Source organism: Nesoenas mayeri (assembly GCF_963082525.1).
Source record: "Nesoenas mayeri genome assembly, chromosome: 1".
NCBI classification, from domain to species: domain Eukaryota; kingdom Metazoa; phylum Chordata; class Aves; order Columbiformes; family Columbidae; genus Nesoenas; species Nesoenas mayeri.
The window spans coordinates 197,021,213-197,032,949 of NC_137541.1; the positions used below are offsets into that span (position 1 = coordinate 197,021,213).

The 11,737-nt window shown below is 41.3% G+C and overlaps 1 protein-coding gene across 2 annotated transcripts; it reads left to right on the top strand.

Moving 5' to 3' along the window:
• The first annotated feature begins 933 nt into the window (after positions 1 to 933).
• On the top strand, positions 934 to 11,085 carry MSANTD4 (Myb/SANT DNA binding domain containing 4 with coiled-coils). Of its 2 annotated transcripts, none has more exons than XM_080363933.1 (3): positions 934 to 949; positions 7,596 to 8,225; positions 9,820 to 11,085. In XM_080363933.1, exons 2-3 carry the CDS (start codon positions 7,764 to 7,766, stop codon positions 10,393 to 10,395), a joined length of 1,038 nt encoding a protein of 345 aa, XP_080220059.1. In that variant the 5' UTR covers positions 934 to 949; positions 7,596 to 7,763; the 3' UTR covers positions 10,396 to 11,085. The 2 variants fall into 2 exon arrangements, with proteins under 2 accessions (XP_080220059.1, XP_080220058.1); XM_080363932.1 differs by lacking the exon at positions 934 to 949 and adding an exon at positions 1,575 to 1,643.
• Positions 11,086 to 11,737: the final 652 nt, after the last annotated feature.

Sequence of the window (11,737 nt, forward strand, 5' to 3'; positions counted from 1 at the left end):
TAATAAACATGCAAAATAACACATACATGCATCGGGTTGGACAGAACAGAGGCTGCCAACTTCAGAAAAAAAATCTGAATTATCTACCTGCAAGTAGCGCCTTAAGCCTGTACAAAGGTTACGTTACCAAGGCAACAGGGTGTCATACAAAGAGCAAGTGCCAGACGCTTCATGTGTGGCTGAGGAGACAAAGAGCCCAAGAACAGAAAGCGCCACAAGAGTGTTTTGCATGTACACCACTTATATTACTGACATGGTGGCTTACATAAGCAGCACTAACAAAAAGATAATTATTCTTTTATTGCAGTATCTCCACGAATGTTATTTCACTGTTAGTGAAATGTTATTTCACTATAAAGGCCACCGCATGACCGCGGCCCGTCAGGCCCCGCAGCCAGGTCAGCTCTCAGGGGCAAACCCGCCCCCTCGGCCTGGGGCTCCGGCCGCAGGGCGCACCGCGGGGAGGAGCGCCAAGAGGCCAAGCTTCCCCCACGCCTTACAGACCGCCCGCCGCCACCCACCACCTTCGGGCGGCCCATCGCACCGCCCCCCAGACAAAGCGGGCGGGCCCGGCGGCGCCGGGACCACCCTGTCTGACTCCTCCGTAACCCGGCGATATCACCGCCGCCGGAAGCTCATTGAGGGGAGAGGCGGGCCCTGAGAGGCACTAGCCAATTATCGACAGACATCGGAAAGACAAGCAGTGGGTGTAGCCAATCCTGTCTGGGGCTGCGTACAACCGGTGGCGGCCCCGCTGGGAGGGAGGGTGCAGCGCTCAAAGCTTATGTGGGGGACTCCGGCCCGCCTGGCGCGTCAGGGCGGGACGGAGAAGTGGCGGACGTAGGCTACCAATAGGCGTGCGGGAAGAACTGACAGGCATGCAGCTCGCCCAATGGGAGGGCGCTGGCTGTTAAAGGGCCGGCGACCCAGAGGGGAGAGTTGGGCGCAGGTGAGTAGTTCGCGCGGCTCCCCGGGGATCCGAGCGGGCGGGGAGCGGCACCGGCCCTGTCCGCCGTGGGGCTGACGCAGCCGCCTCCCCTGTGGGGTTGCTCCACGCGCGGGGTGCGGGCAGCCCCCGGCCCCTTTGTGGGGGAAGCGCGGTGGGGCTTCGCCGCCCTCGGCCCCTGCGGGCAGTGAGGCGGTTGTCCGCCGTCCTCCTTGGGAGCCCCGCAGGTCCGCCCTGCTCCTCCTCATCCTCCTCGGAGGAGAGGCGCAGGGTCCCGCTGCCCGGTCACTTCCCGGGGTGGCCTTGGCCTACGGCGTGGGCGGGGGTCGCGGGCCCACCCGCTCCGCGGGGTCAGGGCGGGGGGACCCCCGCAGCCACGCTCTGGGCGCAGCCGCCCAGGCGGAGCAGGCCCGGCGGGGCTCGGGGTCGCCAGCCGGGGCAGCCGCCCGTGCCCCAGCCTTCCTTTGTTGCCTTCCCCGCAGGGCGTCGTGCGGCCCCTGGCGGGACCCGGCCGGCCCCGCCTCCCCGCTGCCCGGCGGCGCGGAGCGGGGCGCTGTGCCCCCTCCAGCCTGCAGGGTGCGCGCCTGCTCGCGGGGCAGGTTTTCTCCCGTTCACGGCCATTGCTGTTGCAGGGGAACTTTCTACTGATGAATCTGTGGATTCAACAGCCTGAATCTGCCGCTGCTTTCCATCCTCGGTACTGCCTCTCTGTTTCCTTGAATTATCCTTTTAGGTGTCATTAGTTCCCTTTAGTGCCTGCCTTTTCAAACCATGAGCTTCTTGTAGAACGCCTGACAGTTTGGTAATGTCTTCAAGTAGCACCCAGATCCTCCTGTACTAAAGCCTCTCTTGATACCAAAGCATGAGTTGTTCCAAGCCAAGGTAGCCAGCCATTCCAAATCACATATGAAGTTTTCCAGAGACCTCTAGGCTCTAGTACCATGCAAAGATCAGACTCTCAAATTTTCTTTAAGAAAGGTAGCAGTTCCTCCCAATTTAAAGTGTTTTGTGTTTTTTGTTTGTTTGTTTGTTTTCCTTAAATTGTAAGCTCTGAAAGTTTAAAAAAAAAAAAAAAGAAAAAGAAAGAAAGAAAGGAAAAGGCAAGTCATAAAGACATCATGGTCTAAAAAGTCATAATTTTTCTAGAGGATAGATAGTTCGTGTTTGATGCTAGCAACAATCCTTGAGTCCTGGGGAATGCATGTTTGTGGGTTATTTTGCTTACTGATTTAGTGGTTTTGTTGTGTGTGTTCATTTGGGGTTTGTTTGTTTGTTTGTTTTTTGTTGGTCCAGCAGAGATACAGTAAGGTGTGAGCAAAAGAGACACAAAGATACAGAGGCAGAACGGTGGATGCCTCTTGCTAATTACATCAAAGTTATTCAGTGTATGTGTGTTCAGCTTTGTTTTGTAATACTTGTTTCATTTCAGTCTTAACAAACAGTTTGTGTTTCTTTAGTCCAATGACGAGGACCTTCTTGACTGTAAGTTTCTTCTGGCCTGACAGGGCTGCATCAGACCCATAGCTCCATGTTGTCCTCTTTCCTGGAAGACCCTTGAAATCTTTCTGTTACCGTGTGATCAGAATTGCTTCTTTTTTTCTAGCCAGCACTTTGTGTTTCTGCCCAAACTGTGAAACTGTGCGTTTTGTGTTTGTAGCTAGCACCATGCTGTGAGATGGGTGCACGGCTGGTCACATAATGGGCTGTTTACATCCTGTGTTATTTCCCAGGGATTTTTCTGTCACTTGACAAGACTGTAGCTATTCCCTGCTAGGTAACTGATGTCTTTGGTCATGTTACGGAAATGCTTTTGGTCATATAGTTGAGAAGAAATTTTTAAAATTCATTTTCTTGCAGTTGCTTCTCTTACTTTCATAGTGGTGGAAGTGGTTTGACCTGACCAAAAAATGTTTTTCACCTCTGCTCTTATCTCCATGTACTTCTTATGAGTGAACTGCCCATCTTCCCAATCGGAGAACTCAGAAAATACTATTTACTTCGGAATTTTCTGCTAAAGACACTAAAATGTAGAGCAGTTACAGTTCTGATTTTGGCAAAAATGCAATGACTGTCTCCTTTTTTTTTTTTTTTTCCCCAAATATATGCATTTCATGTTTTAGACTTATTATCAAAGCAAAACTTAAACATAATCTATGTCCTCTTTTTGTAAATCATGCTTTCAAAATGACGATTTTATTTTTTTCCTGCAACTATTTAAAGTGTGTACAAATCCTAGCATATTACTATTCCTGTCCCTTATATGCTTTGAGCACGTAACAGTTCATTTTTCTGCATTAAAGAGTAATGTCCTGGAGACACTCTAGCAATGTCAGAAAACAGAATATTCCAAACGTCAGCTTTAGTTAGATAATAATGCTTTTTAGTTAATATATCAGAAAGGTAAACACTGCCACAATAGACTTGATCTGACTCTGGGAGTCAATATAACCTTAAGTCAATTCATCAACACCGATTTATATTAATAAGAAAGGAATTGTCTTTAATGAGGCAATATGCTTTCCAAAAGGAAAGAGTTATAAAAGGTAAGATTGGAAGTTAGGGGTTTAAAATAGGTAGGCTTTGCTGCTGTTTTACTGGGAAATTCAGTTGCTTGTATCAGACATGTTCTAGAAGAAAAAAAACAAGTCTAAAAGAAAACTTTAATAAAGGAATTGGATACCAGTAGTTTCCAAGTTAGTATTATAATTCTTAAAGATTATGTGCTTGGTTTATGGCATAAAATCTGAAACCGAGATCAGGCACTTCACAAAGAGTGGCTGGAGCGGTCAAACGGGTGATGCACAACACCTGCACAAGGAGCAGTGAGACTGACCACAGGATAACCTGAGAGTTGTGTGTTTTAAGTCTTTGCCTTCTCTGGAGCCAAGGTGGAAGCTTGGCTGGCTGTGTCTTCCTCATTTGTGTGGAATTATATTTAGAAAATAACATTGTTGAAAATTTGATTTGAGAGCTCTGTGTGTGTGTTTTCCTGTGATTGTGCCCACTTTATCCTGCTGTGCTAGCAGTGAGAGATCTAGGGAGGGCCAGGGTAAATAAAGATACCATGTGGGTCTCTAAAATCCTGTGGTTCCCTGTTACTGGGGAATGACCAGAACCTTGTTCATCTGAGCTGGGGCTGAGTCAAGGACTTAACCAGTGTATATCTTGAGATGAAAATGACTGTGACTCAGCAGAAGTCTGATGTTTAGGTACCTTAAGAGACAATTTAGTATATACTAGTATTTTCAAGAGTTTGATATATCCAACTGGCAGGTACTTTGGAAAGTCTGACCCACTTTTCCAGTTAAAGTACTTGAATATTCACTTAAGTACATGCTTAAAATCAAACGTGAATTTTTACTAGTTTCAGTAGAAAGAAGTGTGGCCTTATAAACGGAGGTTCAGTGTCTTGGTAGTGACAAGTAAGAATTACTATAATTCTTGTGAAACTGATATTGCATGAAAGAACTCTATGTAGTTCTTTTTACCTGGAAGACCAGCTCAAAATCGATACCTCTGAATCTTTCACACACACACTTCACACCCTGAAAACAGGTAAGTGCAAACATGTTTCTAAAGCCAGCGTAAAGATATGAACGTTTGGTCGTTCCGCAATAAACAGGAATCCTGGCTTTATCTGTGTATCTATCAGTCCAGAATAACTGCCTTATTAGCAATGAATTTTCTAAAAGCGCTCTTAATTTGTTCTGTGTCCGGGTGACTTTTCTGAAGAGTTTACCTGCCCGGTGACTTTTTAAAAGTTAGAAAAAAACGAAACATGCACATGCAAAAAACACCAAAAAGAAAAACTATGCAAAAAAACACCAAAAAAAAACCAACCCACATACAAAAACACCACTTGTACAAGGCAAACTTAGAATTTGATAATTTGATACATAGGTCAAGAGATTTAGTTGCCATAATAATAGAAAAGCAATAATGCTGTAATTCACATTTGAAAAGCACAGCAAATACCAAATCAATTGATTTACTGCCAGGCAAGTAAACACGATGCTGCGTCCTTGAAAGCACAAGTATCTTTTTGTCATAAACTTATAACAATGAAGGTTAAGGGAGATGCTTAAAGATCAGACAAAAGGTCTCAGAAAAAGTTTATGTAATTCTAGCAGTTACAACTGCAGCAATTTTTTGAGTACTGGTCATGTCAGGCTGTCCATTTAAACAGTATGTTATATATATATATATAGTATTTTTTTATTATCCCCTTTTCTTAACCAATTAGTATTTATCTTTAAGGGGGGCAGGAAGTTTCATGCATTGTAAACAGGAATGTTCAGCTTCTAGCTGGAGTCCGGAGAGTCGGAAGTGCTGGATAACCACATGGGAGGACACTAGAGTGGCCCATGCTAATGCAAGCTCGTGCTTTATGCAGTTCATTTCTTCTTGTGACATGGTTTTCCATATTTGCTAACTAGTAACCATCAGAAATAAATGGATTCAAAGTGAGGGTGATAATTTAATGAGAAGTAATAAACATAAGTAGTTTCCTAAATGCAATATTTTAAAAAAAAATATTTTATTCCAGCATGTTTATGTTTTGATTATGAAAGAATGTTGCATGATATCAAAAATGTCTAATCTATTATGTGCATTGTCCCCCAAATGGAGAGTTTTTGTGTAATGTTCTGATGTGTATGTTTTAACCAAGTTCAGGAGAAAAAAATACTTAATAATTTAAGAATCCTGTATAGCTGGGGGAGAGTTACTTAAGGATTAAGTCCATTATTCAATAGCAACCAAAATATAATCTGCAAGGTATTTGCTTCAGGTGGACAAGAAGTCTATACTAGATTAATAGTGAATAGACATAACAGCTTGAAACTGTAAGTACTGTGTGGTGAATCACTGGCTTCCTTGGTTTAAAGCCTTTTAAACCTACCGGTCCTTGTTTTGGCTGGGATAGAGTTTTTTTCCTAGCAGCTGGTACACTGCAGCATTTTGCATTTAAAATGAGAATAATGTTGATAACACACTGATGTTTTAGTTTTTGCTGAGCAGTGCTTACTCTAAGTCAGCTTCTCATACTACCCTGCCAGTGAGGAGGCTGGAGGTGCACAAGAAGCTGGGAGGGAACACAACTGGGAGAGCTGACACAAACTGGCCAAAGGGATATTTCAGACCATAGGATGTCATGCTGAACAAAAACCTGGGGGCAGCAGCTGCTGCTCAGGCACGGGCTGGGCATAAGTCAGTGGGTGGTGAGTGATTGCATTGTGCAGCACTTGTTTTGGTATATTCTTTTATCATTATTATTATTGTTTTCCCTTTTCTGTCTTATTAAACTATCTTTACCTCAACCCACAAGATTTACCTTTTTCCCAATTCTCCCATCCTGCTGTGAGGGGAGTGAGAGAATGACTGTGTGGTGTTTAGCTGCCTGCCGGGTTAAACCATAACTCTACCTGAAGTGGTAGGTAGTGTGGAACAGAAGAAAGTCCAAAGAAAATCCTAAGTTGAAGCAAACAGTCTGACCAAGAACCATTTTTCATTTTCAGTCGCTGCTTTCAGTTTTGGTTTTGTCGTTTGTGTGTTCGTTTGTGTGTTCGTTTGTGTGTTCGTTTGTGTGTTCGTTTGTGTGTTCGTGTTGAGGATGCTTGAAACATAAGCCCTACTCCAAAAATAAGCCCTAGTTACAGTTCATAAGAAGCATCAATTTAAATAGTGTCCAGTCAGCTATAAATGTAGAAAAGTAAACATCTTTTGGACCAAAAAATAATAAAAGACCCTGTCGTATTTTGGGGAAAACAGGGTATGGCCTATGATGTATTCATCACTGCATTAATAGTCCCCTGTTTCTCCCACTCAGACTTTCCACTTTCTGCACAGAGCTGTGCACAATCTGTCAGGTGTGTTATGGGGTTTAGCATTCTCTTCAGCATTGGGCACAGGACCAGCTGTTGCTGAAGGCAGAAGACTGAATGAACTTTCAACCTGCCGTCACATCTGACACGAGGTGTTTTGCAGTGTGAGAAGGATAGAGGAGGGCTTTACCATGGGCATGTAGTGACTTACTCGTAAATCTAGCTGCTGTTAAAACATGCATGACATTTGTTCGAAATAGTTATGTTCTGACATTCAGCAGAATTGCTCCAGTTCTTTTTTTGTGATAAAGCTAAGTAAGAACAGCCTCTAAAACTTCAGCTTTTCATATTAATCTACTATTTTTTTTTAATAGAAATGGTGTCTTGTTGAAAATATGTCTCAGAAATTTCAGTCCCCTAAACGTTTCATGTGTTTGAAGTAATGATGTACAATTCTAGCTTCTTTTGGAAATAATTCAGCATTCAAACTGGAATTTGTATGTAATATTTCAGCCTTAAGCAAATCCCAACTGGCAAAACTCTAAGAAGAGTTGAAAGCAAATACCTGTATTGTTATAATGGAAATATCAACTCAACCTTAACGGTTTGTGACATGGGTATATTAATGGAATTATAATTCATATGAGATTAGAGAAGGTGTCTATAGCTACTTTATATTCAGAGTTTAACAAAATGGTTTTCTTCTATTGCATGAACAATCAGTTCAAAATATGCGTTTCTTAAATGATGACTTAGGGTTCAAGTTCGTTAAATGAAATTACACTGTATGCATTGGAGATTTACGTTGTTTGCTCTTTTTCTCTTAGGAAGCCTGACAAATAGGAAAATACTACAAAGTGAAGAGAAAATTCACTTCACAAGAACTGAGCTCTGCTTTCATAGGCTTTTAAATTTTATTTATATTAATAACTGATAAGTGTCAAATCATCTCTGTAGTCTCCTGTGGTGAAATTATTAGGTTAAAGCTGGAAAAAATGAAACAATTAAAAAGAAAAAGAAAAAGCAATTTTAGCGTTCAGGAAACTCAAACTCTCCTTAAGGAAATCAGAAAAAGGAGAGAAGTACTCTTTTCAAAGCAACTTAATACAACAATTAATGAGATGAAACGGAAAGCTTGGGAGGAAATAGCAGAGTGTGTAAATGCTGTAGGTGAAGGAGAGCAAAGAACAGGGACAGAAGTGAAAAGGCGATACCTTGACTGGAGAGCACTCATGAAGAGAAAACGTCTGAATGCAAACATCAAAGTAGTAGGTGCTGGGTTTCACCTTCCTTCATCCAATTTAGATGACTCTCTCAATGAAGACATGGATGAGAAAATGGGATTTGCAATTGAATCTAGTTTTGAATGGCAAAATATCACTGACTTCAGAGAAGCTGGTGGATCCTTAACAGAAATCAAAGTAGAAGAGGAAGAGGAGGATCCGCAGAATTTTGAAGTGAGTGACTGATGTACATTAGCTGTGTGCAATATGGCCTTCCTTTCATTTCAGCGTAAGGCTTTTTGCTGTGTTTCTTCATAGCATCTGTTTCTGTTTTTTCTGAATGTGTGAATTAAAGAAACTGTAGAAAAAAATATGTTTCAGAGATATGTTATTCAAATCTAGAAACTTGAAATTATGTGTATGGTCTAGGATGTTGATTATTAAATTGATGTCCTTCAACTTTGAGAATGTATTTGCATATATATTTTTCCATTTGTATGTGCCATATGTAGAATGAAAATATACTGTTGAAGGAAACTGGTTATTTTAATACTTGGGCTGTCTGGATAGATGAACAGAGAAAAGAAATGCACAAATGAAAGTATATGTTACCAGCAGGTACAGAAAGAAATAGGATACTGTTTGCATTTCTTAAAATGAATCTACAGGAGATAAAAATATTTCTTGAATAAGTCAATCAGCCATTTGTCTCTGTCAGAAATTTAGTGTGATTTTGTGAAGCAGTTGTGGATGCGGTAGACAGGTTGTTACTCTGTGTAGTACCGTGACTGACCTGAGGTAGGCAGCCCGCTGGAGAGAAGTAGAATGTTTGAATAGTTTTGTTGTGCCTGTACAAATACATATATTTTCAAAAAAGGGCACACTAAAATTTTTGGTTTGGGTGGGGGTTTTTTGAGGGGGGCAGGGGAAACTACTCCTGTCTTAGCTCAGTTGAGTTGTGTGCTGGGAAAAAAATGGAATAAGCTGTTAAATGGTAGCGAGATGACTGTCTGACAACTGCTGAAGAACAAACAGTGTCTGCCTTGCTCTAATGCTAGAAGACTGGCAGTAGCTCTCATTGTGTCAAGATTTTTCTGAACCCATATGTTCCTCATTTTGCCTTTCTTTTGCAGCATAGTTAGTGGGAGACAGTTGTTCCTTGTGTACTATGAATTTGTAGCACGTAAGGGTTATAATTCTGCATGAGGTGTTACAGTCCGCCAAGAGCAATGGCCCTAACCGCCTACTCATCTGCATCATAAATAGTTTTACAGCAAATGTGATAATACAAAAGTGGTTAAACAGGTCCTGTTTGTTGACCCACTTAATACAGTTTGAAAGGTTAGGATAATGTGAAAAATGTCTGTATTTTTGAGAAATGGAATCCTCAAGTTAGTGAAGGCTACGTTAGCTTACATACCTCATAGCCTATGGATCCAGCTGGTCTGATAAATAGTCACAACAAATTCCTAGTGGCTTACGTAAATGTCACTCAGCTATATGAAGAGTCAGAACAACATATGCCTTTTTAGATCCTGCTGCACCTACTGTGCAATATTTTCTTGCGTGTCTGCTGATAAGCTGATTTTTCTGTTTTTCATTACCAGATATTAACTTGCAGATAAGGTATGTTTCTCTGTATGTGTAAGGCTAGAAAACAGTCTTTTGATCTAACATGGTTGTTTCACAGCATGTGAGTTAAACAGTTCTGTGTAGCTTTTAAGATCAAAAAAACCAATATGTTATTTTCAGTCAGGTTGTGTGTGAGAAATTTATTTTGGCATGAAGTCTGGAATGTAATTCTTGTCTATCACATTCTTCTCTGCAGTTTCCTATAGAGGAAGAAGAAGAAATATTGTCATCGGTTTTGCCAGAGTCAAAAAAAGAAAATGACCTACCAGACTTCCCGCACATTGAAGAGTTTGGAAATCTAAGTTCTGCTCAAGCTAGGCTAGCCTATGAAGATTCTCACTTGCTTGTAAATCTGGAGAAGCAGAAGGTGGAACTGGAGAAACAGCGACTAGACATTGAAGCTGAAAGGTTGCAAGTGGAGAAGGAGCGCCTGCAAATTGAAAAAGAGCGTTTGCGGCATGTTGACTTGGAGCGTGAGAGACTTCAGATTGAGAAGGAGCGACTTCAGATTGAATGGGAGAAGCTCAGGCTAGAGACTCTGCATGCTGAAAAACCTGCCCTGGAAAATGATCTCACCCAAACAGAAAAACCCATCATGCAGCCTCTGGATCTAGAAACTGAAAAGTTAAAACTTGAAAAAGAACGTTTGCAGTTAGAGAAAGAGCGGCTGCAGTTCCTGAAGTTTGAGTCAGAGAAGCTGCAGATTGAGAAGGAACGCTTGCAAGTGGAGAAGGAGCGACTTCGAATTCAGAGAGAGGGTCACTTGCAGTGAACTTCTCAAGTGTCAACGTTAGTATTTTGATGTTTGTAAAATAGAGGTAGTTCTTTTCTTGATACTGAAACTGTCCTAGAGGTTTAACATTCATCTGTTTGGAGTTGAATGTTGATGTTAAACTAAAAAAGAAAAAAAAATGGTGCTGAATATGTCAGTGTGCCTACATACATGAGCTTATGTGTGAAATTGCTTTTCAGTGTATCAGAAAGAAGTGTTATGTTCTCTTGTCCTCAGTATTGTGTTGTATTAGTTTGGTGTCCTCTCATAGTCATATTGAGAAGAATCAAGGCTGAACCTTGTGTAATTTTTTTCACTGTACTAACAGTAAGGAAGGATCACAATAAATTAATGTACGTTGTGAGGGCATGGTGCTGACAGTAGCCCACACAGTAAATAATTTAGAACACAATAATGCAGAGACATGATGCAATTGATTCATTTAATTTAATCTCCTCGTTCTGTTTTTTTCCACCTCACGAATTGGAAAAAGAGTTCAAGAATTATCTAAAAGTTAAAGTACGAGTTAAGTTTACCGCTGTTATGTTTACTGTTGTTCCACAGTTTGAGCTGAATGGGAGTGCAGAAAAATAGTATTCTGTCTATTGCATGAAGTATTCATGCTACATAAAGTTACACATCAATCATACCTACTATAAGCTGGCCTGCTGGTTGCACCAGGCCATTAATAATGCTGTATGGAATATAGCACTTGTCATAGTATAGCATAGGGACTTACTGATTGATCACGTGTGCTGTTTGATGAATCTCTGACCTCTTGAAGTAATTTGCTAGTGCTGGTTTGTTGCTTGAAAGACAGTAGCTGGCGATGAGAGTCTTGGTCATGGAGATGTAGAGGGTAAGCAGTGACTAAGGAGCACTGGGCTGAGCACTAACAGTCGTGATGTTGGTTCTGCGTGGCCAGCACTGAGGTCATGTCCAAGAGGCAGCCAGAAGATACTTCAGTGGCTGACACCATGTAGTGTGTTTTAATTAGACAAACAGAAATGGTCAGTGCTGAGGGCTGTCAGTATATTTCATAAGCAATGTATTTATTTAAAATAATTATACTTAAAAAACCCAAGCTATTATTTCATATGTTTCAATCCCAACTGAGCCAGACTTCACATTTCTCATCTTTCTGCAAGTAACTATGTTTTGTTGACTCCATTTGAAATTTACAACTACGAAAATACTAAATCTGAATATATGTTGAGTGACTTACATGGATTCTTGTGCAAGTAAATATATTTATACCACTACAGGATTACTTTTATTCTGCAAAGAAAATGTTATTTTTTTATTACTGAAACAAGTGTGCTTCTACAGTGGAAATAAATTT

What these genes read in the sequence shown, in the direction of transcription:
- MSANTD4 (XM_080363933.1), top strand. Translation starts at nt 7,764, where the DNA reads ATGAAACAATTAAAAAGAAAAAGAAAAAGCAATTTTAGCGTTCAGGAA. An exon ending in AGGATCCGCAGAATTTTGAA is followed by an intron (nt 8,226 to 9,819) that starts GTGAGTGACTGA and finishes TCTTCTCTGCAG; the next exon opens with TTTCCTATAGAGGAAGAAGA.